Source organism: Hippopotamus amphibius, chromosome X (assembly GCF_030028045.1).
Source record: "Hippopotamus amphibius kiboko isolate mHipAmp2 chromosome X, mHipAmp2.hap2, whole genome shotgun sequence".
Lineage (NCBI taxonomy): Eukaryota > Metazoa > Chordata > Mammalia > Artiodactyla > Hippopotamidae > Hippopotamus > Hippopotamus amphibius.
The window spans coordinates 135,619,020-135,646,238 of record NC_080203.1 but is presented as its reverse complement, the minus strand read 5'-3'; the positions used below and the strand labels follow the sequence as shown (position 1 = coordinate 135,646,238).

General features: G+C 43.7%; 1 protein-coding gene across 1 annotated transcript; it reads left to right on the top strand.

The window, feature by feature from the left end:
* Nucleotides 1–712: 712 nt before the first annotated feature.
* On the top strand, nt 713–27,219 carry ARSF (arylsulfatase F). Its single transcript, XM_057718519.1, is given in 11 exon segments — nt 713–744; nt 2,830–2,979; nt 4,875–4,996; nt 9,054–9,176; nt 12,162–12,585; nt 16,777–16,910; nt 21,545–21,679; nt 23,100–23,133; nt 23,135–23,251; nt 25,320–25,445; nt 26,444–27,219. Coding segments are annotated over 11 exon segments (1,725 nt in total). The 5' UTR covers nt 713–733; the 3' UTR covers nt 26,793–27,219.

Genomic DNA, 27,219 nt, shown 5'->3' with positions numbered 1-27,219 from the left:
AACTTTTGGGCGGTAGTCTCTGCCACTTGCTTTGGAGCAGGACCTATTCACGAAGGAGGAGGTTAGTAGGATGTTCTCAGTATGACTGTAAAGTACAAATGTGGGTCATAGTTTGCAGGAGGAAGATGGGAGTTTCTTTCCGTTCCCTGTAGAGCTTTGCTGTCATATTATTATGTCATCATCCCCTCCTCGCCCCCACATTATAAGCAATGATTAGCTCCCCTAAAATCACCGTAGAGTGGTCTGCATTTGGGGTCTCATGCAAAATGAGAAAAAGTAGATACGTTCAAGAGATCATCTCCTTTCAGGAGATCCAAATTCATTCCACATAGACCCTCTGAGCTTAAACTTTTAGGGGCAGCCACTTCCGAAAGTCTACTGTCATCTGAGCGCATTTTCGGGTTCACGTAGGGAGTGAGTCAACGAACTCAACAGCCAAAAGGGGCCAGGTCGCCCCAGGACTTGGCAGAGCACAAGGTCTTTGAAAACATGCCAACAGAGCAAACACATCCCGAGCTCGGGGTCTGAGCCCTGACAGAAATCCAGTTTCAAGACGTTCGTAGCAACAGAATTCCTAAACCCGGGGTGGGTGGGGGAGGGGGGTGGGTGGGTAAGAAATTCACAATGACGCAAACTTAGTAAGTGTGGAAATAACACACCCCCCCCCCCCGCCCCGGTTTTCTTTCAGGACCTTAGATCTTTGGCCAAAGAAAAAACTACTCAAAACTGCGTGATGAAGGTCAGGTAAGGAAGTCAGGAGTTCACACCTTGAATGTGTTGAATGTCACACACACTTTTGTGACACTGGTGACTTGAGTGTTATCATGTTTTCTTTCTACAGTTGGCCGTAAGATGTCTAAATTGACATGCTGGACTCAGTTAGTCTATAATAAAAAAAAGAATAGGAAACAACAAGGAATGACTGTCCAGCACGGGGAGCTATATTACAATATAATTGTAATAATTATATTGTATACATTGTATATACTGTATATACAGTATATTACAGTATAATTGGAATAATATTCAATATTACAAGATATTCAATATCTTGTAATAAACTACAATGCAGGGACTTCCCTGGTGGCGCAGTGGTTAAGAATCCACCAGCCAATGCCGGGGACACGGGCTCCATCCCTAGTCCGGGAAGATCCCACGTGCCGCAGAGCAGCGAAGCCCGTGTGCCACAACTACTGAGCCCACATGCCACAACTACTGAGCCCATGCATCTAGAGCCTGTGCGATGCAATAAGAGAAGCCACTGCAATGAGAAGCCCCTGCGACGCAATGAGTAGCCCCTGCCCGCCACAACTAGAGAAAAGCCTGCGTGCAGCAACGAAGACCCAACGCAGCCAATAAAGAAATGAATTAATTAAAGAAAAAAGCTACAATTCAAAAGAGTAGAAAAAAAGGAATATGGATAGATACACATATATAGATATAACTGAATCCCTTTGCTATACACCTGAAATGAACACAACATCGTACGTCAACTATACTTCAACTTTGGGACTTTGAAATGGAAAATAGTCACCATGTGTGAAGAAGCATGACACCTGACCGTATGATGTTAATTACATAAAGACGGATGCTGAGTTGGGTAGATACACGACCAAGACCTAGACGGTCACATCAAGCGGTCAACTGCTTGCCATGACGGATGACTTTTTTTGCTTCTGATGTTTTTTGGTTTTTTATTATACACATGTTCACTTTTAAGAAGTAAACGTTATTTGAAAAACCTTAGCAAGCAAACAAAAAAATCAAAAGCAAAAAAACCCAGAAAAGGAGAGATTTGGGCAATTGATACACCTGTAAACTGCACATTTCCAACACACTTTTATGATTTTAAAATCTGGTAAAAACAGGAGATGAGAACAGCAATTGCACCAGCTCCAGGCAGATGGGAAGCATTTCTGGGTGATTGTGGTGATTTGTAGATAGGAGAAGTCCTGGGGGAAATTTGGGGTTGAGGTGTCACCTCACATGGGTAGCATTGTTTCGGAGTGTGATCAAGGCTTTGGGAGCAGTTGGGGGTCGGTCGTAACTTCTCTCCCTCCTGGAGGAAATATTGGAGGTGGGTTTTGAAATATGAATAGAGACGAGATAGCGTTTGAGCCAAGAATTCAAATGTCCAATAGCCATTACCTGACTGTTCAGTAGGGATGCATTGGGAAGAGAATTATCCAGTATTCTGTCCAGAATGTGGGACTTTACTTGAGGCAGGGCAAAATTATGAAGCGGACTCAAGTGGTCTCTTGATTCCAGAATTCAGGTCGTCACCTACACTCTTCCCTTCTTCTTTCTTCTGCAGTTCCTTTGTCTTTGTGTTGCTTCCTTTTCTTCTCTGAGCCAGTGTTCCTTCAGCAAAGCTGTTACATCCACATGTGTTTGTTTGTTTATTTGTTTGTTTGTTTATTGGCTGCGTTGGGTCTTTGTTGCTGCACACGGGCTTTCTTTAGTTGTGGCGAGCAGGGGCTACTCTTCCTTGCGGTGCGTGGTATTTTCATTGCGGTGGCTTCTCTTGTGGAGCAGGGGCTCTAGGTGCGTGGGCTCAGTAGTTGTGGCTCATGGGCTCTAGAGCACAGGTTCAGTACTTGTGGCGCACAGGCTTAGTTGCTCCACGACATGTGGGATCTTCCCAGATCAGGGCTCGAACCCGTGTCCCCTGCATTGGCAGGCGGATTCTTAACCACTGCGCCACCAGGGAAGCCCCACACACCAGTGCCTGGGGAGAAGGTCTCCAGGGAGTCCTGGCGTTCTCCAGAGGACTGGAATCAAACGGTTACTCCTAAAACCATCCCTGTAAAATCCACGTTTTCTTTTCAGGACCCTCTTGATCTTCCTGTCCGGGATGTGTTTACTCTTAAACACGTGCCAGTCGGAAGAGGCCAACACTGACAAGCCAAACATTGTCCTGTTTATGGTCGATGACCTTGGCATTGGAGACCTGGGTTGCTATGGCAATGATACAGTGAGGTACGGTTTCTTACTGCGTCCTGCTCTTTTATCTATCCCTCAGGCTTGCACGCTTCGTACATTTTACAGCCGCTTCTGTGTGCAACACCAAATTGATTTTTTTAATCACATATATATATTTTTTTCTTCAGAATCTTTGTTGGAGTATAATTGCTTTATCGTGTTGTGTTCGTTTCTGCTGTACAACACAGTGAATCAGCTGTATGTATACATATACATATACACCCCCTCCCTCTTGAGCCTCCCTGCCCCACCTCCCTCTCCCTTCCCCTAGGTCATCACCAAGCATCGAGCTGATTTTTTGTTTTTAAAGCAAATGATATTAAAGGTAGGACTTTTTGGATTGGATTCTTGGTTCTGTACATTGTAACTGTGACATCTTGGAGAAGTGACTTGACCTCTGGGTGTCTTATTTTTTTATCCAGTTGAGTGTGCAGAGAAGGGTATGACCTGTGATTTCGTACACGCAAAGCACTGAGAATGGTTACCTGCCATGCAGGGAGCCCTCTTTGATGTAGGCTCATGATGAGTGATGACTTTTACGTATATCGTTTTATGCCTCCTTATTTTGCAAGACAACTGACTTTTTGAGGCGATGTCCTCCTTGAACCGTGGGCATTCTGAAAGAAGAAAAACAAGAAACAGACCCTCAGAGCTTTCTGGGGGATTATAAAAACCATATATATGAGCCATGCCTATAGAAATTTTAAGACGTACACTTTAAGAATTCTTTCATTGTATCCCGAATAGATGCCAAAGCTATGAATCTCCGCTTTGGATATAAAAAAAATTTAGCAGTCATGAAAGAGTAGGTGTCAAAATTAATGATTGCATCTTTAAATGTATATATACACACACACATACAGACACACACATATATTTGCAAGTTGAATCCTGCTTGAAAGACAGTGGATGAATTTCATATTTAAATACAGAATCAGATAAATGCCCTTGTAAAGCTGGGAATTCTTTATGCGGCAAGTTGCTATGCACAGTCTCTCTTGTGAATAACCTAGCACTCATTGTATTTTATTTTCATCCAACCAGATGACTAGTTCTCTTCTCTAGAAGTCTCCCTTTGACTCCCTCCAATTTCCAGGTATCTTTAGATTTAATCACATGGCGGTTTTTTGGACCTATGTATAGAGCAGGGACATTTATCGAGGGAGGGTGTGGATTGAATTTATCCTTAGGTCTTAAGTAGCCAGACATAGCTAAGGTCTGTAGGTAATTAGCTTTAAATAACCAAGGACACAAATATTTCACACACACACACACACACACACATATATACATATATATATTAAAAGGTAGTATTGTAGTCAATAGATACCATAGTGCAGAATCAATTGTATCAATGGTGCAGTAAATAGTAGCTGCCCTAAACCAGGTGTTTTCACCCCAATGTGGGCAAAAAAATAAAAGGAAAAATAGGCACTGGGTGCAGGTTTACCCTTTTTCTCTTCTGAGCTCAAGGAATCAGTAAACAGAGATGTCACTTATGTTTAGGTCTCCCTGCTCAATTTCTCTTTCTTCCTTTCTCTCCCTTTCTCTCTCTCTCTCCCTCCCTTCCTTTATATTTCTCTTTTTCTTTCTTTCTTTCTTTCTTTCTTTCTTTCTTTCTTTCTTTCTTTCTTTCTTTCTTTCTTTCTTCCTTCCTTTCTTTCTTTCTTCTTTCTTTCCTTCTTTTTCCTTCTTCCTTCCTTCCTCCCTTTCTTTCTTTCTTTCTTCTTTCTTTCCTTCTTTTTCTTTCTTTCTTCCTTCCTTTCTTCTTTTTCTTTCCTTCCCTCCTCCCTTCCTTCCTCCCCCCTCACTCCCCCGCACCCCCATGTCTCTCTCTTTCTCTCTCCTGTCCCTTCCCCGCTCCCCAATTCCCGTCCTCCCTCCCCTCGCAGGACCCCGCACGTGGACCGCTTAGCCAGGGAAGGTGTGCAGCTGACCCAGCACATCTCGGCAGCCGCCCTGTGTACCCCGAGCCGCTCAGCTTTCCTGACGGGAAGATACCCCATCCACTCAAGTGAGTAAACCAAGAAGCCTCCTGTCCCTTGAGGATGTGAGGGAATCGACATGTGGCTTGATCATGCTGGACCGTTCCAAAGTGCAAACAGACAGGTGGAGGTGCTGATGTCGATGTGGAAATGTCCGTGCTCCTAGTGGAACCAAGACCACGGCGTGTGGTGGCGTGGTTAGGTTTTTTTCACCTCACCATGACTTTGTATTCTGGGTGCCCTGTGACTGCTTGTGGGCTTGACTTTCTACCCCAGGACAAGTCATGAGGAACCCAAGGTGTGTGCCCTGATCTGGGCTGTCGTGAGGAAGCATGAGTCAGAACGTGTCACATTTTTGTCACAGCAATGTAGCCACCGTGCGGCTGTAACACGTTTTCTTTATCCACTTACCAGCTGACAATCACTTCAGCTGTTTCTTGACTATTACGAATAGCACCGCTATGAACTCGCGTGTTCAAGCTTTTGTGCAGACACCTCGTTTCAGCGGTTTCCGATGCAGACCTCGGGGTGCGTTATGTGGCCACGTACGCAGACCTCAGACAGATGGTGGGTGTGGTTCAGGAAAGCAAATCTCACAACTGAGTGACTCACCTTAATGTTTTGCTTTCCCAGTGCATATAAAAGTGATGTTTCCACCAGACCGTCGTCTATTAAATGTGCAATAGCATTATGTCTTTAAAAATAAACAACGTGCAGACCTGAATTAAAACATATAGTTTTAAAAAATAATTAATTAATTAATTAATTAATTAATATTTTGGCTGCATTGGGTCTTTGTTGCTGTGTGCGGGCTTTTTCTAGTTGTGGCGACCAGGGGCTACTCTTCATCGTTGTGCGAGGGCTTCTCATTGCGGTGGCTTCTCTTGTTGCGGAGCACGGGCTGTAGATGCACGGGCTTCAGTATTTGTGGCTGTCGGGCTCAGTCGTTGTAGCTCTTGGCTCTAGAGTGCAGGCTCAGTACTTGTGGTGCACAGGCTTAGTGGCTTGGAGGCATGTGGGATCTTCCCGGACCAGGGATGGAACCCGTGTCCCCTGCGTTGGCAGGTGGGTTCTCAACCACTGCACCACCAAGGAAGCCCCAAAACATATTTTATGGCTAAAAAATGCTAAGCATCCTCTGAGCCTTCCGTGAGTCCCAGCAGTAACAGCACAGACCACTGATCACAGATCCCATCACACATAGGGTAATAATAAAAAAAAAAGTTTGACATATTTCAAGAATGATCAAAATGTGACACAGAGACACAACTGAGGAAATGCTGTTGGAAAAGTGGTAGCGATAGACAAGGTGGACACAGGTCTTCAATTTTTTGACCTGTGTTCACCTTCAATTTGTCAAAAATGCAAAATCTGCAAAGAGCAATAAAATGAGATCTGCCTATATTTTCAAAGGGGTGCAGGACAGTCTTGGTTTATGGGCACAGATTCTGTAGTTTGAGAGTTAGCCCAGCCTGCAGTTCAGGGAGGCCAGTGTTTGTGTCTGATTTTCATTCAAGTTCAAGAAGACCCTTTGACTCTTTTTTTTTTTTTTGACTTTTTTTGTTTTTCATTTAATTTTTATCTTCAGTAAATTTTTATATCCAGTAAAGTATTGCCTGAAAGCTAACAAGTAAGGACCCTTCACATCTTAATGGTCCCCCGGAATCTTCTGCATCCTGTGAGATTTACAGTATCTGGCTTATTGTGGGCTTAGGTGAGTTAGGGCCATTCAATGTCAAATGATTTATTGTCTTTTTTTTTTCCTCTTGCAGGAAACGTGTATGTGATTTGACTCTTTTCTTTTCCTTTGCTTAATGTAAGATGAGTTTTCCTACTCTTTTAGAAGTAGATGTGTTTCCTGTAGAGGACATGGTTAAAAAAAACCAAACAAACCTAACTTGGAAGAGATTTCTCATATGTCATTGCTGCGGTATGTATGTATGTATTTATTTATTTATTTAACTTTTTACTTTATATTGGAGTCTAGTTGATTAACAATGATGTGCTAGTTTCAGGTGTACAAAAAAGTGATTCAGTTATATATATGCAAGTATCTATTCTTCTTCAAATTCTTTCCCCAATTAGGTTGTTAGAGAAAATTAAGTAGAGTTCCCTGTGCTCTACACTAGGTCCTTGTTGGTGATCTGTTTTAAATATAGTAGTGTGTACATGTCAATCCCAAACTCCCAATCTATCCCTCCCCACCCCCTTCCTCTCTGGTAACCATAAGTTTGTTTTCTGTGTCTATGAGTCTGTTTCTGTTTTGTAAATAAGTTTATTTGTATCATTGTTTACTCTTCCACATATAAGTGATATCATATGATATTTGTCTTTCTCTGTCTGACTTACTTCACTTAGTACAATCTTCTCTAGGTCCATCCATGTTGCCGCCAATGGCATTATTTCATTCCTTTTTATGGCTGAGTAATATTGCCTTGTATATATGCACCACGTGCTCTCTATCCATTCTTCTAATTGCAACTCAAAAGCTTTTTGCACAGCAAAGGACACCATAAACAAAACGAAAAGACAGCCCACAGAATGGGAGAAAATATTTGCACGCGGTATTTAAACCAAGGCAGCTCCTTCTCTGGGACTTCCCGCCCTGATTGGCATGTTTATCTGAACCTTCTCCTTTTGTTTCACCCCCATCAATTTTGTTTCCACTCCCTGATGTTGCTTTAGAGTTGGGCCCCTATTGCGGGAAGAAGCCAGGGCAGGATGGGTAGTTTGAAAGTTCCTCAGGACTCGAACATGTGCAAGACACCCAGGACCCCACCATCTCCCTCCCTGCCGAGGACGTGGCAAACCCCGTCCCATCTCAGCTACTCACCAAGGCATGGTTGTAGGCTATTTGGGGGTGCTTCGGCTCCTGGGTCCTTCAGGAACTTGTTGGCTTTCTTCTGCTTCTTTATAAAATGCAGGTCTTGGGTCTCTGGGTGACTTGTCCTCACCCACGTGTCCCCCTAGTTTTGTCACAAGTGGCAGGTTTGCTGTTTTCCTTCACGATGACTCTATCCTTGTGACGGTGTTACCGACCAGGGTTCTTGGATTCTTCAATCGATAGAAATGGATCAGAGGCCAGACAAGAAATTCAGGCAAGGCTTTCTTGGGGCCCCTGCTGCAGCAGGGGGGAGAGAAAACACGTAAAAGGATCTCTAGTGCACTTGCTCCCAGAGGCGGGGTAAGCTCGTTCCTCATGTGGGGTGAGGGTGGGGCGGGTCCAGGGGTCGGGCCAGAGGGGTGACTTAGGTGGTCTGCCCACTCCCTTGGTGGTGTTGAGTGCAGGCGGCCTGCACAGGACCCTGTTTTTGCTCCCGACACCTCAGAAGTGGCAGTTGGGTTTTTGGTCTTTATGTATCTTTTTGTCCATAATTAGCCCCAACTGTGCTGTGCGCACCGTTATTTTTAGTCTGTCATAGTTTCTTTGTGTCTGTTCAAGGAGACCTTAGTCCAGGTGCAAGCACTGCAGCAAAGGGTTCCAGGTCCCAGCCTTGTCTCAAAGGAATCCATTTTGATGGAATTAATTTTCTGCAGGAATTCAAAACCTTTCTGTCCACTATTCCCGGATGCATCCATGTCAGGTTTTTAACAGGAGCTGAGCTTATATGCCTTTACTACGCAGAGAACTGCATCCCAATGTCAGAAAAAAATTCCATTGCAAAAGCCGTAGGGTTTGAGGTTTTCATGAGATTTGATTATCTGACTTTGTTTTCAACATGTGGATCCCCCGGTTGGGGGTTAGCTCCTGTGAGTTGTTCTACCAGCAATTCTCTGTTGAAAAAAATACCCCATGCCGTTGATCAGAATGCAAGGCGCTGTGTGTAAAGTGCTATTGGGACGGTGCGTTTGTGTGTATCTGACAGCGTCACGTGTGCGTGTGCAAGACGGTAAAAAGGGGCTATGCCTGGTGGCCGGGTGTGAGTTCTGTTCGGATGGCACGATTTCCTTCCGCACTGCTTGTTTTTCTCTTCCTTGCAAAGATCATCTCTCCGCTTTCCAGAAAGCTCCAAAACTCTCTCACTCGTCTGCTGACCATCACCCACTCATGGTAGCTGTATTTTTTTTTCCCCACATTCCATGTAGGAATGGTTTCTAATAGAACTTCCCGCGTCATCATCTCACTTGGAGCCTCGGCTGGACTCCCGACAAATGAGACGACGTTTGCAGCCTTACTCAAGAAGCAAGGCTATAGCACGGGAATCATAGGTAAGACGCCCTTGTGGGTTTGACTCATTTCTTGTAAAGTAATGGTAGACATTGCTCTAGCCTTGACTTATGGATTTCTCAGAATCCCTTGATTTTTTTTCTTTTTAATTCATTATTGTATTTATTTTTGGCTGCGTTGGGTCTTCGTTGCTGCACGCGGGCTTTCTCTAGTTGCGGCGAGCGGGGGCCGATCTTTGTTGTGGTGCACAGGCTTCTCATGGCCGTGGCCTCTCTGGTTGTGGAGCTCAGCCTCTAGGCGTGCAGGCTTTAGTAGTTGCAGCACACAGGCTCAGTAGTTGTGGCTCTAGAGCGCAGGCTCAGTAGTTGTGGTGCACGGGCTTCATTGCTCTACAGCACGTGGGATCTTCCCAGCCCAGGGCGCAAACCCCTGTCCCCTGCATTGGCAGGTGGATTCTTAACCACTGCGCCACCAGGGACGTCCCTCCCTTGATTTAAAAATGCATTTGCATTTTCATTATGCAGAGAAGACCGTCCACCCTCAGTGTGATCTGGGCTCTACAGCTGACATTTCAGTGGCCACCGCCTGCCTGTCGCTCTGTGTTCCAGGATGTAGCTCTTTATATCTTATTGGGTCCTTCATAGGGTAAAGGTGCCCCTGCACCTTTCAGAACGATGCCTCCTCCTCATGGCTTGTTGCTTACCTGGGACCCTCTGTTGTCTTGCCCGTGGCCCCGCCTACTTCTCCCTAAATGGCATGAATTCGTTTCAGACATAGGTCAGGCGCAGGGCAAGACCCCGACCCACCTGACTCCCCCCTCCTCGCCTTGCCAGGTGGCCATGCAGATATGTGTTTCTGTATCAACCCGTGCATCTCATCTTTGCAAAGACCCCACTGTCCTATGACGCTCTTTCTACGTAATTCTATGCAGACTCCAAAATCCTTCATCTCAGTGGCCATGGAGAATTTCAGAAATGTACCGAGCCCCACCCCCAACCCGCCCCAGATCGCACAGATAGCCTTACACATTGTTAACTTTTTACTGAGTGTCACCTTTTGACTCCCTTTACCCCTCATCCAAACAGGAAAAAAAGTCACTTTCAATGAATAAAGAAACATTTTTATAAAATGTCCACACCCTATATCTGTCCCCTAAACAGGAAAAAAAAAAAAAAGAAAAAAACAAAAAAAACTTTCCAATAAATGTCTCTTGAAAAATGTCCACACCTGATATCTGTTAGCTAAACAGAAAAAAAACTGACTCTCAAATGAATGTCTTGAAAAATGTCCACACCCTATATCTGTAACCTAAACACACAAAAAAAGACTTTCAAGTAAATGTCTTTTGAAAAATGTCTACACCCTCTATCTGTCACTTAGACCAAGATAAGAAATATTTACATTGCATCAGAAAATTCTTATCTGCTTAGGCCCCATTCATCCCTTTGTTTTCAATCTCCTTGTCTCCACTCCCGTTCCTGAGGGTCAATTCAGGGGAGAAAACTTGATGCTCTTTTTGGCAGTCATCACGGTGCCTGGTTAATTGTATTGCAGTGAGAGCACATTGCCCATGGACAGAATCACTCACAATTACAGGCGGAAAGATGTCTGAGAAAAACCTGCCTCCCTAGTTTCAGAGACAAGGAAACTGGTTCTTCTCAAGGCAGAGGGACACAGGAGATGTTTTGTTAGGGTGAGGGTTGCACAACAAGAAGGTCAGATTTCTCCGGCTCCCTGTGCCTCAGCTTGTTCTCTTACTGTATGCCTGGTTTCCTTAAGACTGGACCACACGGGTGTCCTTCTCCTTGCCACCCGAAACCCCTTTGACTTTTGTAACAAATCTGATACGGACCAGAGAAGACCATCTCGGTGAAGTTGCAGAACAGATCATCTATGCCAGTGGCATCAACCTACCCCTCGGGCACTCAGAGATGTGTACCTGCATCCTCGATGTGGCCGTAACTGCATGTACAAGATACACTTTGTCACAGTCTCATAGATTCCTCACGCTAGCAGGACTCACATGGCTCTTTTGGTTATGGTTCAAGGTATGGCAAAGTTTACTGCATAAATCCCTTCAGTGAACTCCAGTGGGAGACTTGAGAGTTTCCAGCCAGCCAGATTTCCATCCACCCATTCATCCTCACTCAATGCATCCTGCATCATTAATCTGTGTCTATCTATCACCTATCATCTATCTATCTACAGTATCAATCTATCATTTATCTATCATCTATCATTATCTATCTACCATCCATCTATCTATCATCTATCTATCTGTCTATGTACTTACAATATCTGTCTGTCTATCATCTATATCTCTCTCTCTATCCTCTATCTATCTATATCTATCTATCATCTATCATCTATCTATCTATCTATCATCTCTATCATCTGTCTGCCCACCTAGTTATCTCCCTGAATATCTATCTATCATAAATCCATCTATTCATCTTCCCATCCATCCACCCATACATATTTGTATCTACCATACCTGTCTCTCTATTCATTCATCCATCCATCAACCATATATCTATTCCTCATGTATCACCTATTGTGTCTATCATTCATCCATCTCTGCTACTATAATCTATCTATCCATCCATCCATAACCCACTCACCCATCCATCTTCTATTATATCTACCTCACTATCTAATATCTACCTACCTACCTACCATTGTCTACAATCTACTTCGTCTCTACCATGGGTCTATCTTTGTGACTATGACTTTGTCCTCTCTGTGAATGAGAAGCTGCCCAGCTCACAAACTCACAATGATATTTCTGTACGTTTATGTTTCATCCTATTTGGTCACTCACAACCAGATTGCAACACAAACTTCTATAAGCTAGAGAAAGAAAAAAGTGAGTCTGTGCCGAACTTAGATGTTTAAGCCAAGAAAAAAAAATTTCTGCTACTCCACTTTCGTGTGTTCGCTGACTGTTTCAAGTAGAGAATGGTGTCACGGTCTTTGTGACGTGCTGGGGTATCATGGTTTGCTTGTGTGCATGTGTTTAATTTCAGGCAAATGGCATCAAGGCTTAAATTGTGAAAGCCGAAGTGACCACTGCCACCACCCTTATAACTACGGGTTCGATTACTTCTACGGCATGCCTTACACTCTGATTAACCCCTGCTGGCCAGATCCCTCGCGGGACATGGAATTAGCCATCGAGAGCAAACTCTGGCTCTGCGTGCAGCTGGTCGCCGTGGCAGCACTCACCTTCGCCTTGGGGAGACTGAATGGCCTAGTCTTGGTCCCCTTGTCCCTCATCCTCTCCATGATCGTGTTTATCTTCCTCCTGGGCTACTTTTGGTTCTCCTCCTGTACATCCCAACTGTACTGGAATTGCTTTCTCATGCGAGAACATGAGATCACCGAACAGCCTATGAAGGCAGAGAGAGCGGGGTCCGTCATGGTGAAGGAGGCGATCTCGTTTCTAGAAAGGTAAAGCTAATTTTTTACAAAGTCCACGTGCTCGTGATGAAAGAGTGAGTGTCTTTTAAAAAAAAATGGGGGGATAACGACGTGGACCTTCCTGAGTGAAGAAATGGAATTTACTGAACGTCGTCATGGTTAGGGCTACATGATAATAGAGTGTGTTCTGGAGGCCAGCGGACTCTTTGGGCAGTTCCTAAAGAAGGTGGTACCTTGTTTGATTTGTTGTTAAAATCACAGCCTCTCTGTTGTCTTTGAAATTCATATTTGGTCAGACCAAGGTTGAATCACACTAGATTCAAACCCATCCATCAGGCTATGTATAATTCACGTTGTCCGCAAGTTAACTTACAGTGGGATACGGGTTTGCTTGTGAACCAGGCAATAGAATACGTTGACTACTTCTGTATCTCCCTGTTAGGGAAAAACCTTCTTGGGAAATTAAAGCCAGAAGCGTTATCTTTGAGCTTGTGATATCTAAGGGGTGTTATTTGGAGGATGTCAATCAATGATGATACTTTTGGTTTAAATTTCTTTATTTTTATTTATTGGCTGCATTGGGCCTTCGTTGCCATGTGCGGACTTTCTCTAGTTGCGGCGAGCAGGGGCTACTCTTCGCTGCGGTGCGTGGGCTTCTCAGTGTGGTGGCTTCTCTTGTTGTGGAGCACAGGCTCTAGGCATGCGAGCTTCAGTAGTTGTGGCACATGGGCTTCAGTAGTTGTGGTGCACGGGCTTCAGTAGTTGTGGCGCACGGGCTTCGTTGCTCCGAGGCACATGGGATCTTCCCGGACCAGGGCTGGAACCTGTGTCCCCTGCATTGGCAGGTGGATTCTTAACCCCTGCGCCACCAGGGGAGTCCTGAGAAAATGACATCTTACCTGAATCTTCAAAGGTGAGTGATAGCAAGCTGTGAGAAAGGAATGGGCTGCCATTCCTGGCAGAAGTACAAGCATAAGCAAGACAGAGTATTTGCAAAGATCTGTGAGCAGTTTGGTCTTGGGATGGGATGTACCAAGCCAGGACTGTTCAGGCAAAGTGTCGATGTGTTTGACTGTCAACTGAACACAGCATTGATTGACAGTGTAAAGGGTCTTGGGTAAGGCGATGATTCGTTTTGTCCTTACTCCATACCCCAGATCAAAACAAAAATTCAGAGTGTGGGAGAGGTAGAACCCTGTTTGCATTGTAGCTGCAATGGGAGGGCTGGTTTCCTTCAGGGCGATGAATGTGCAGAGTTCTGGGAATCTGGACAAAGAGACCGTGAGCATGTTGGCATCCAGCAAGCTGGCATCTGGCACTCCCAAAGTTCAAGAGACACAGTCCCATTCCGTTGTGTCAGCCAGTTCAAGTCTTAAAATATCTGCACACGTGGTCGCTTGCTGTTTTCCATGCATACTTCTGGAACAGTTTCACAAGTTCTAGATACTCCAAGTGACACCATCTCCAAAGGGAAGAGCCATGCACGGTGCACAGGGAATCTGAAGATTTGGAAGCGCCTCCATTGACTAGCGGTTGGACCCCAAACTGACAGCGTAGGTTCACGAGTCCAGACACTGCTTCCATCCAGATTCTCAGTGTATGAATTTCCGAGGGCTGCTGTGATTAATGGCCAAAATCTCAGGGGCCAAAAACAACATACATTTCTTAGGTGGCAGTTCTTGAGGTCAGAAATATGAAATTAATTTCACGGGGCTGAAATCACGGAGTTGGTGGCAGTGGTTCTTTCTGGAGGTTCTGGGGAAGAATCTGTCCTTCATCTCTTCCAGCTTCCAGAGGCTGCCCGCTTTCCTAGGATGGCAGCTGTATCACTCCCACCTCTGCTTCTGTTGTCACTTTCCTCCTTCATTTTTTTCTGATGTTGACCCTCTTATGTTCCTCTTAGAAGGACTGGTGATTGCATCAGGGCCACCCAAAAAATCCAGGACCATCTCCCCATCTCAAGGTGCGATGGACTTACTCATCCCTGCAAAGCCCCTTTTGCCAGGTAACATACGCCCAGGTGCTGGGATCAGGACGTGGACATGCTTGCAGTGGAACATCACTCAGAACTCAGCACTGACCATCACTCTTTACTCTGGCAGCTTAGCTTGGGAGGCTGAGTGATCTTAAGACTTACAGGTGCTCAGAGTGTGAGATGCACCCCCTTACTGTACCGATGGAGGTGTTGAGACCAAATGCAGTGCAGTCAAGTCTGAGATGGAAAACCATCTCACCTGGTCTCACATGAGGAACACGTGCAGTGAAATAATCCTACAGGACAGAAGTCCGTCTGGTCCATCTCTACCAACCGGCCTCCTCCTTCATTGGTTCGTATGACTTCTCTAAAATATTACTTTCCCGGGGCCACCACAGAAAAGAACCGCACGCTGGATGGCATAAGGCAACAGACATTTATGCTCTCATAGTTCTGGAGACCAGAAGTCCAAAATCAAGGTATCCTCCGCGTCAGGCTCTCGGCTCCAGGATGCTTCCTTAGCTCTCCAGGCTGCTGGTCGTTGCCTGCAGGTGTCGGTGTTCCTCGGTGTGCAGGTGTGTCACTCCAATTTCTGCGTCTGCCTCCCCCCCCGCCCCCAGGTTTTCTTCCCTTTGTGTGTGTCTGTGTCTTCTAATCACTGTCTTCTTTTTACTTTATTTTATTGGAGTATAATTGCTTTACAATATTTGTGTTGCTTTCTGCTGTACAACGAGGTGAATCAGGTATACGTATACGTATAACTCCTCCCTCATGGACCTCCTCCACCCCACCCCGCCCCTCTGGGTCATCACAGAGCACTGAGCGGAGCTCCTTGTGCTCTACAGCAGCTTCCCACTAGCTAGCTCTTTTACACATGGGAGTGTATTTATGTCAGACTTAATCTCCCAGTTCACCCCACCCTCCCCTTCCCCACCTGTGTCCACATGTCCGTTCTCTACGTCTGCCCTGCAAGTAGTTTCATCTGTACTCACTCTCTTCTTATAAGGACAGCAGTTCTTGGACTCTAGGACCATCCTACCCCGCTATGGCCTCATCAGAACTAATTACATCTCCAAAGACCCTGTGTCCAAAGTCGACCCTATTTTGAAGTTCCAGGCAGATGAGAATTTTGAAGCCCACTGTGACACAACCCTTTGTTTTTAAAATTAATGTTCCTCCCCATCCTTTATACTTCGATATCTCATCAGAGCACACATTTGCTCAAGAGTAGCATTCGTGTGGTGTGTCGCCCTGGTTTGCCTTTCATTCAGACAGATTGCCAGGACTTAAACTGGGTCAACCTTGCTCTCTGTATCCTCTCGTGAGCACCAGAGGTGTGGGGATGGCTTGCCAAGAGGTTTCTGTTGCTGCTTGCTCTTGGGTTGTGAAAGTGTTGACGTCTCGAAGAAATCACTGCTGTGCGTCCATTCCTGTCTCTGTTGGGGTGTGACTTGGGTCAGCGACTTTAGGAGCCATGGGAAAGTGTGCGAAGCAGAGCCAGATTTGATTTTTAACTCCCTGGGGGCAGGCGGGGCCACTTCTTTTTTTTTTTTTCTTTTCCATTATAGTTTATTATAAGATATCGAGAAGAGTTCCCTGTTTTGTCCAGTAGGTCCTTGTTGGTGATCTATTTTATATATAGTCGTGTGTATCTGTTCATCCCAAACTCTTAAGTTACCCCTTCCCAACCCGTTTCCCCTTTGGTAACCATACGTTTGTTTTCTGTGTCTGTGAGTCTGTTTCTCTTTTGTAAATAGGTTCACTTGTACTATGTTTTAGATTCCACATAGAAGTGATGTCATAGGATACTTGTCTTTCTCTGTCTGACTGACGTCACTTAGTGTGATCATCTCTAAGTCCACCCATGTGGCTGCCAATGGCATGATTTCGTTCTTTTTTATGCCTGAGTAATATTCCGTTGTGTATGCGCACCACATCTTCTTTCTCCATTCCTCTGCGGATGGACACTTAGGTCGCATCCGTGTCTTGGCTGTTGTGAACAGGCAGGCCGGGCTGCTTGTAAACGCAGTGGTCCTGTGTGTGTCCAGACACTGGAGGACCCTAAGATCCACTCCAGCCACGATGGTCTCCCAAAGGAGCTGCCTCTCACGTGCGTGCGCTCTCATGGGGCGTGGAGAGCAAAAAAGGGAACTGTGGGTTTGTTTGTTTTTTTTTGCCCTAGAACAATGGTGCTCCCTTTCCGAGGTATTGAAAACTCAAAGGCGATGTGGTTGATGTCTTCTCAGGCACCGCGAAGGACAGTTCCTCCTCTTCTCCTTTCTTCACGTTCACGGCCCCCTCCCCACGTCAGACGAGTTCCTGGGCACCAGCAAGCACGGCTTGTATGGGGATAACATGCAGGAGATGGACGCCGTGCTGGGTAAGAGGCAGGACCAGAGGCCCAGGAACCTTGTAGCTTCGATAGTTCAGGTCACCTGGAAACAGCCTCTGAAGGAGGCAGTTGGAGGGATCGTCTCGAGAGTGAAAGCAACCATGTCTACTAGGGAGGGCTGGTCGTAGACTGAATGATGTAATAATACCTTAAATGACTGGACAAAGTAGACACAGAAACGTTGTTGATTTAAGGAAAACCATAATTTGAAGAGGTCCAGGCACCCCTCTATTCACAGCAGAACTATCCACAGTAGCCAGGACGCGGAAGCAACCTAAGTGTCCACCCACAGAGGAGTGGAGAAAGATGACGTCTCATCCATCCTTTTCACCTACCTGTTTCCCAGCTGGGATCTTTGTCTACTTTCTTGTGTCTCCCGTGGAGCCCTGACCTCAAATCAGAGGTCAATGCCCTCTGGTTCAACGGCAAACCTTGACGTCAGGTCTGCAGGGTACCAAGATCTGAGGGTGGGCTTGGTGTCTAGCCACGAGCCAGGATCTTAAACGCTGATACACCGATATCGTAGAAAGAGACAAGGATGTGAGACTGAATTTATGGTGTTTTCAGGATGCTCACATCCATGAGCAAAACAGATTTCACTCTTGCCACATGAATGACAGAAAAGCATGGTGGCCTTACTCGTTGGCAGGATGCAAGCTTCAGTTATAATAGTTCCCCAGTATAGGATGTTGGCAGGAAACATATTTTAATAAACAAAGAGATGCTTGGGAAATCAAGTCTGACCAAAGGAAAACATGGTCAATTCACACAGTCTTAAAAAGAGAAAATCTTTTGCCAGTTATTTTCAATGTAAATAATATTTTAATCAAATATGTGCACGTATGTATATCATTATGTAGGTGCATGTGTGTGTGCGGTGGGGATTCTGTACGTGTGGTGTTTATGTGGTGGCGAGTGGTGTGTGTGTGTGTGTGGTGTGTCTGGTGGGGAATCTGTAGTGTTTGTGTGTGAGTGTGTCCCTTTCTCACTTCACACCTCCACCAGGGGGAGGCAACACAGCATGTTCTTAGGAGGTAAACTCATTGTATTATGCTCCATCTCAAAAACTTTGGCTGTTCTCCTCGTTATTCTGTCTTTTTGAAAGGGAATGCAATGACTAATTCCAACTCAGGATGTGATAACTAAAACAAAGTAGCCTTGACATATACACACGACCAGATGTAAAATAGATGGCTAGTGGGAAGCTGCCGCAGAGCACAGGGAGGTCAGCTCGGTGCTTAGTGATGACCTAGGGGGGTGAGATAGGGAAGATGGGAGGGAGGCTCAAGAGGGAGGGGATATGGGGATATATGTGTACATACAGCTGATTCACTTTGTTGTCCAGCAGAAACTGGCACAACAGTGTAAAGCTATTATACTCCAGTAAAGATGTGAAAAAATTGAAAAGTAAAAAAAATAAATAAAACAAAGAATAAAAACCTCTCCATGTGAAAAAATTGAAAAATAAAAAAATAAATAAAACAAAGAAAACAAACTTCCCAGAAAGAAAAACAAATTACTTACCATTTGTTTTACATTTTTAAGTTAATGAAAAGTTTTCAAAATATCTAAGTTACTAAAATGAAGGATGTGGCATGGAAGACGCCAGATAAGATTTTGGGTGCGATTTGATCTCCGTGGGGTTTTCTCAGTGGTGCTCAGATGAGAATACACAAATGGATGGGTATGTTGAATGAGGGTGGACAAGCCATGATATTTGAAGGCCATATGTTGAAATAATGCAACGGAGAGTCACATGCCATCGGCACCCGCCGGCTTTGTGTATGTTGCCTTTTCAGGCGGAACTGAGCTTTTAGAAAGAATGCTCCTCTGCTTTGTTACGTAATTTCAGAAATACCAAAAGTTTGCTTCTCCCCAGAATACCAACCTTGGAATCTATAAAACACCCCACACCTCCGGAAATGTTGCTTTCCTCGTTAGAGAGGTTTGTTTGCAGAGGTTCACAGTTGGGACATCAGACTGAGGCACTTGGTCATGAATGTGAGTCAATCCCAGAGACAATGGAAGCTGCGGATGGAATTAAGACTTTGAAGAGCACAGCACTTTGTGCGGGCCGTGCGCTGTCCCGAGTGTGTTCTGCACTGGCCCCCGTAAACGTTCTAAGGGGTGGGCCCCATCTTCGTCATCCTCACGATCTCCCTTATCAGGTGATGAAACAGAAGCAGGAGATATCGGTGGCTTGGTCCAGGCTGCAGGTCAGGTTCGGGTGAAACAGGATTGGAACCCAGACGGTCCTGGTCAGTGGCTGCATGTGTAGGGCAAAGAGGCTATGGAGAGAGACAGGAAGGACAGCTGGTTCCTGGAGCATCCGGTAAACCCTCCGCGTCTTACACGCTGTCCTTTCACGGGTACCAGACAAGCTGCAGAAGCTTCCCTGAACTTGGCTTCCTGGCTTCCTCAAACCCAGTTGGAGGCTTCCAATGCAAATAACATCCCCTACCCCACCCAGGGGAAAACCTCTGGGGCCTAATTAGTCATGTTTCCTAAATGGGAGAGAAATTAGAACCTCTTCTCTCAAGGGCAGGTTTCTCCAGAACGGTGAGAAAAGGATGAGTCTTCAACGTGAGGAGGAGAAATGATGTGACCAAGAGGAGAGTCTTGACTTGTTGACACACAGTTAGGGGGTTGGAATTGGAAATCTGGGGTCGGGTGTGTCAGGGAACAGGAGCACTTGGGCAGCTGCCCTGGGCAGGACACATGCGCCAAGGAGAGTGCAAAGCTGCCTTAGAAAATTATATGTGTGTATATATATTATACATATATTATATATAAATTATATATATACGCAAATGGATATACAATATAAATACACATGGATATAAACAAAGATGCAGAGTATAAATATACATATTTATTTATAGTATAAATATTCATATTGGGTTTATAGTATATAAATGTATGAAATATTTCTAGCATATTATATACATATATAATACATAATACATATTTCTAGCATATTGTATAAATAGTATAATGTATAACATATTTCTAGAACATTATATAAATAATATATAATGCATATTTCTAGCGTCAACTGAAATCTCTAGAGTTTTCAACACAGACAATTACATTCTTTACAGGTATCAGGTTACTTTGAGCTGTTTCTCAGTATTTAGAGAGACTTAAAAATAATTAGATGCGGGGGGTGAAGGGGAAACTGAGACGAAGCGAGAGAGTAGCACAGACATATATATACTACCAACTGTAAAATAGTCAGTGGGAAGTTGTTGTATAACAAAGGGAGTCCAGCTCGAGGATGGAAGATGCCTTGGAGGACTGGGGCAGGGAGGGTGGGGGGGACTCGAGGAGGGGGGTCGGGGAAGGGAGGGAGTACAGGGATGTGTGTATGGAAACAGATGATTGAACCTGGTGTACCCCCCCAAAAAAAAAAAAAAAATTAGATGGTCACCATGGGAAGGCTAGAAACACCTTCTTAGCATATATATGTATATTATATATGTAAAGTTATATATATTATTTATAATATATTCTATATATAAATTATATATTCTATATATAAATATATAAAAAAATATAAAAAATATATATTCTATATATAATATATATAAATTTATACATATATATTACATATATATTTTGGATAGAATATAAATGTAATATACACATATAATATGGATACAATATAAATTTAATATTTGTATATTTAATATATATATTTACACAGATGTGTATTTCAGTTGATGCTAGAAATATAGATATAGTATTTGAAGTACAAATTTATATTTACGGAAAAGTGTTAACCATTTCCATGACCACTGTCTAGTTATTTTTTTAACCTCTCTAAATACTAAGAATAGAAACATCTCAAAGTAACTTGATATCTGTAAAGAATATAATTCTTGAAAATTCTAGAGTTTAATAAAATAAGTATTAGTGTATATATAATATATATTATAATGTAATTATGAATATATTATGTATAATATACACTATATTATGTTAGTATATGTGATTAATATGTAATTAGTATATAATGATTAGTGTATTTTAATGTTACATAATTATAGATTTCATACAATATTATATTCTACAAATTATATATATATAATATGCATACATAATCGTTTTTTTTAAATTTTCTAGGATCTCAACATAGACAATTATGTCCATTCTAGCTAATGCCAAGTTTGTCTCTTATTCTAAGTACACATGTATGTTTTATGTCCGTTGCATTCGTCAGGTGATCCAAAAAAAACACACGTTATGGTCATCATGATGGTAGAAAAAGTCTTATTTTATAGTCGATGTTCATGACATAGCTTCAGTATTTTACCCTTAAGCATGATGATAGCCGATGCTTTGAATTGATTCTATTCTTAATGTTTGGAGCATTAAAAAATTGATTAGATACTAAACATGAAAATACATGCTTTCCACTATCAACCTAAACATATACATTTCCCATGGAAAACATCATGTTATGTAATGTAACATATACATATATTATTAGTAAAAAAGACAAAAGAAAAGAAAATGGTCCGTCTTACATGAGATTTTGCAATGAATGCCAATTGGGACTCCCTGATACCCAAGTCTCATAGTGTCGTTAGTTTTACGTGTCCCCTTTCTTATCATTTCAGGCAAGATTCTTGATGCCATCGAGGATTTGGGTCTGAGGAACCACACCCTTGTCTACTTTACGTCAGACCACGGAGGGCACCTGCAGGAGAGGCGCGGCCACGCCCAGCATGGGGGATGGAATGGAATATACAAAGGTGGGGACAGGAAACTGTGGAATCTGGTGGTGAAAAAGCCCTCCCTTGCTCATGAAATGAAGAGATGAATGCGTGAAAAACCAAACAAGTTCAGGTTATTTCACGCTTGGTGAAATAAAGCCTAGGGCCAGTATCCAAGGAAATTGACCTGGAATCTGGGACCATTTCTAGGGAAGGTGGCCGTCAGGGCTGGCAGGATGCTGAAGACATATCTGGAAATTTGCTTCCCCAGGGACCCTGTGAGATTACAGACTATTAACACAAGCGATGTCTTTATGGAGGTCTTTAAGTGAGTGGAATACCTGCTCATTGATTACAAGACTATTGAGAGAAGATTAACTAAGAGAAATGTAATAGCCAGCGTTCAGAGAACAAAAACCGGAGGGTCTAACCCTAACCCTAACGTTGGTCATTAAGAATGGTTTGATTCTTGCAAGGTTGTGGCTTAGCAGAGAAATCAGGCAACCTGGTCTCAGGTTTTACAGTTAAATCCACAAATACTGATTCTGTGTCCTAATGCAGCATTCAGTCCATGAAATTGTTACCATTGAAATTCTATTTTGCCTCTGAGAACCTAAAAGAAACTCCATTTCTCAACAGGCAATGATTTAAACTCTACTTTGAGTCACTTAATGAAATAAGAAAGGTCCGTTGACACTGTAGGATGGTGATTCCTCTTGGCTTACTCTAGGGAATCTTGTTTTAATGCCAGTCATCTTGGTGTCATTAATACTGCATTCTGCTTGCATTCTCAGTGATGCCTAGGTTTGGACAGTAAGTTAGCATTTCAGTGAGTTTTTAGAGTACTGGATTCAGCAGTGAACAAAAAAGATTCTCACCTTCATGGAATTTAAATTCTCATGGAGGGAAGCACAGCAGATAAAGAAAATGAACACGTACATTCGATGATAGGTTAGAAAGTGGCAAATACTACAGAAAAATAGAGCAGAAACAAAGGTGGGGGAAAGTTGAGCAGAAAAAAATCAGGGGTGGGGAGGTACTTGTATCTTAAAGTTGTTCCAGCAGGTTCTTCTGAGAAGGTCATTTGAGCTGGGAAAGAAGCAGGTGTATATCTGAGAAAACAGCATTCTGGGCAGAAAAAATAGCCAGTGTAAATGCACCGTATTAAGTATGATCCGTTATTTAATCAAAAACCAACCAGCAGAAAGTGACACAATACTGTAAAGCAATTATACTCCAATAAAGATAAAAATAAAATTTAAAAAGACACGCCAACCAGCAGCCTCCCCAAAATAATTCAGTAGGCATGTACTACTGACCCCATCAGGACACTGCACAGAGTACGGCACTGAGCAAATATTATCTGCATTGAGATTAATTTATAGCTTAATTAATATGTAAGCACTGTTGCCACAGTGACAATTTTAACTGTAACTGTGGTGCCTTTCCCCAAATGTAGGTGGAAAAGGAATGGGTGGCTGGGAAGGTGGAATCCCTTGTCCGCTGGCCCACAAAATTGCCAGCTGGAAAAGTGATTGACGAACCAACTAGTTTAATGGATATTTTCCCAACGCTGGCTGCGATGTCCGGCGGAGCTCTTCCTCAAGACAGGTGACGTAATTAACACGTATATAGTATCATCTGTTAACAAAGCTCGTTTTTTTTTTTTTAAATAAGTTTATTTATTCATTTATTGGGTCTTTGTTGCTGCACACGGGCTTTCTCTAGCTGTGGTGAGTGGGGCCTACTCTTCATTGTGATGCAAGGGCACCTCATTGCAGTGGCTTCTCTTGTTGTGGAGCACGGGCTCTAGGCGCGTGGGCTTCAGTAGTTGCGATGCGTGGGCTGATTAGTTGTGGCCTGTGGGCTCTAGAGCGCAGGATCTGTAGTTGTGGTGCACGGGCTTAGCTGCTCTGTGGTGTGTGAGGTCTTCCTGGAGGAGGGATGGAACCCGTGTCCCCTGCATTGGCAGGTGGATTCTTAACCCCTGCACCACCAGGGAAGTCCCAACAAAGCTTGTTTTTATTCTTCTTCTCCTGGAGGATTCAGGATGAAGGAAACAAATTCTATCTAATGGGTACACTTTCTCCCCGACACCTGGGTAATGTTCCCCTGGATTATGGCCATGACTACTGAGTCTTATTCATGTATCAGAGACCAGTCTTACATGATGATGGTCCATCTGAGACCATCCACAATCCTTGCAATAAGGTCGTTCAATTAAAGCAAACTATTGAATGAGCAGCCGTGCCCTGACTTGCAATAAAACCTGGACATTTAATTGTGTATTGGTTCATTTTTCCTTCTTCTCCATGCCCTGTGACCTCCTCTTTCTGGAATGTCTTCTCTGAGTTAAGATAAAGAGGTCTAGATGTTTATCATTATGTGCTCTTACAGTTGTTGCCATAATTTTTGCTGTGTTTATCGAGATGTAATTTACATAACAGCAGCATTCATACTTTTGTGCACACACAGTTCTAAGAGTTTTGAGGAATTGCATATTTGTGTAACCACCATGACAACCAAGATAGAGTATATTTCCATTACCCCCCCCTGCAAAGTTACTTTGTGTCCCTTTGCAGTCAAAATTCTTCCTTTACTGAATCGCTCTGGGCATTTGTTGAAAATCAGTCGATAAAAATGTGTTGGTTTATTTCTGGATTCTCTATTCTGTCCATCAATCCGTAAGTCTATATGTCAACATTCCACTATCTTGATTACTCTAGCTTTAAATTTGGATTCATACATTTTCTTCTTTTTCAAAATTGTTTAGGCTGTTCTAGGTTCTCTGTTTTCCCATATAGCTTTTAGAATAAGTTTCTCAATTTCTACAAAAGATCCTTCTGGGATTGCGATTGAGATGGCATCAAATCTATAGATCAGTTTGTAGAAAATTGATATCCTAATAATTTGGAGTTTTCTTATCCATGAACATGGTCTATCTCTCCATTTATTTCTATCAGATGTTTTCTGCCTTTCAGCATACAAACTTTTACCATTAAAAAAAGGAGGTATCCCTAGATAGTCCATGTTTTTTTTTGATGCTATCATAAGTGGTATTTTTAAAAAGATGAAACCCCAGTTTTTCACTGCTAAAATATAGAAATAAAATTGATTTTTAAAGCTGGTCTTGTTTCTTATGACCATGCTAAACTTAGTTTGTTCTAGTAACTTTTGAAGGGATTAGCAATGCAGTCAATTATTTATCTGAGAATAAAGACACTTTCACTTTGTTTATGCTTATTTTTAGGGTTATCTGAGGTATGTTATTTTATTTTCTATTACTGGGTAGGTTTTATTATGATCTTTTTTTAACTATAAGGTGGGATGTGTTTTCTGATGTAAGGCAAAAAATATGATTTTTTAGAGGTTCTATAAGATTCCTTTCTCAGGGTCAAGATGCAGTTGCAAATGAGATTCTGATTTGGGAGAGCATCACATCATCATTAAATGGAATATGCATTGATGTATTCCTTGATCTTTTCCTTTACTCTAAAATTTTTGGTGTTTTCTCTTTCCCATGAGAGTAGGACCTCCCTCAGAGCATGCACAGATTTTCCTAAATATTCAGCTCCCCCCTTCTTTTGGGCCAAGGTTGTCACGGAATGCACTGACCGTCCTTCGAGGAGCCTGGAGGTCAACTTCCCTTGTCTTATCTCCTCTGTGTGTATATCTGCAGGATGATTGACGGCCGAAACCTCCTGCCCTTGCTTCAGGGAGACGTCCAGCTCTCAGAGCATGAGTTCCTGTTCCACTGCTGTGGTTCTTTCCTGCATGCTGTGAGGTGGCACCCGCGGGACAGGGAGTACCGCCTGCTGCCTACAGATGCCACGTTTGTAGGGTCACTCAAATTCATTTCCAATGCTTTTTTTTCTCCCTGCTCCCCATCTCTCCTCAGACCAGTCTTTTCTTTCTAGCGTTGCCACTGAAACTATCTTCTTGGGAAAGTTAATAAGAATCACCTTAGAAAGGCAGGGGGCCATCTTTAACGACAGTGAGTCAAAAATTATCCGCACTCTGGTTGTAGAGTTTTTTAAACTAACTTTTAGAAAAGACAAATACATCATTTTTCAACATAATCTCCTTGCTGTTCAATGTACTTTGTCCATCTGTCGACAAGCTTTCGTGTTCCCTCATTAAAAAGTGTTTCAGGCTGAGCCGTGGGCCACGCATGCACCACTGTCTTCACTTCATCAAAAGTGAATCTCTGTCCTCGTAGGGCTGCTTTCAGGGGACCAAACAGGAGAAAGTCCAGTGGAGCAAGATCAGGACTGTAGGGAGGATGCTTTAACACCTCAAAATGAAGTTTTCACAGAGTGTCGACATTGTGGGCAGACGTGTGTGGACGTGCACACTGTCAGACCACAAAAAACGAATCCCTGCACGCTGCTCTTCTTCCGTGCACATCACAAGTGGGGCATCCATGTTTGCTGGCACCGCAGTCACAAATGAACGGATGTAACACGTTCACACCCACACAGCAGAGATGGGGGAGACAGCAGCCTTGAACGGAAAGCACTGCTAAGACAGTGTGGCTGACAGAAGTTTTACTCTAACCAGAGTGCAAATGATTTTTGACTGACCCTCTTATAAATTTTGAGAAGCAGAACAGGTGGCAAAAGATGTGTTGAGTCACGCTAGGGGGTTCTGAAGTTCTAGTACTGCTCTAAGGATCCAATGATATGTAGCATTAACCTGTGGGCAGAAAGAAAGACCAGAAAGATGCTTGAGGAGGTCAAAGAACACAAGGGCAGTTGGCACATGGGATCGATGTCTCTGATGCATCTTTTCTCCTCCAGGCAGGGCAGTGTGGAAGGCTCATTATGTGACCCCAATATTCCAGCCGCCGGGGGCTCAGGCCTGCTACGAGACCACCTACTGCAGATGTTCGGGGGAACTGGTCACCTACCATGACCCGCCTCTTCTCTTTGACCTCTCCAGGGACCCCTCCGTGTCCACCCCTCTGACTCGGGACACAGAACCGCTCTATGATTCAGTCATCCAGAAGGTGGCAGACGCCCTGAAGGAACACAAGAAAAGCATCGTGCCGGTCCGGCACCAGCTGTCGGAATTGAATTATGATGTGGTGCAGCTGAAACCTTGCTGTGGGGTGTTCCCGTTTTGTCTGTGCGACAAGGAGGAGAGCTCCTAGGTTGTTGGGTCGTAAGGAGAAGCAGCAGTGGAGACCAAGCTATGAGGGTTGTCCACTTGTGCATGTTCTAACTGGCCAAGGGATGAATTTGGGGATGAAGGGGAGAAGAGGATGTCATCTCAAGATGTACCATTCTGGGATGGATTGTCTTGAGCTAAAGGCAGTTAAGACCCAGCAGGCTCGGAAAAAGCTTTTGGCCACTCCCTTAACTGCCTAAAAGAATTTAGATGGGGAATCTATACGAGAAAGAGAAAGGTTACCAGAGATAGCTTTCTATATCAGAAAGATGTATGTGCGCACAATGGCAAATACTCGTCTACTGAGCGTCTGCTCTTCTCCTATTCCTGGCAACTGCCTTTCTCCCCTTTGCAGCCCTAGACCCCTGCCGCCTTCTGCTTACCACAGGTGGGTGTGTAAACCCCCGATG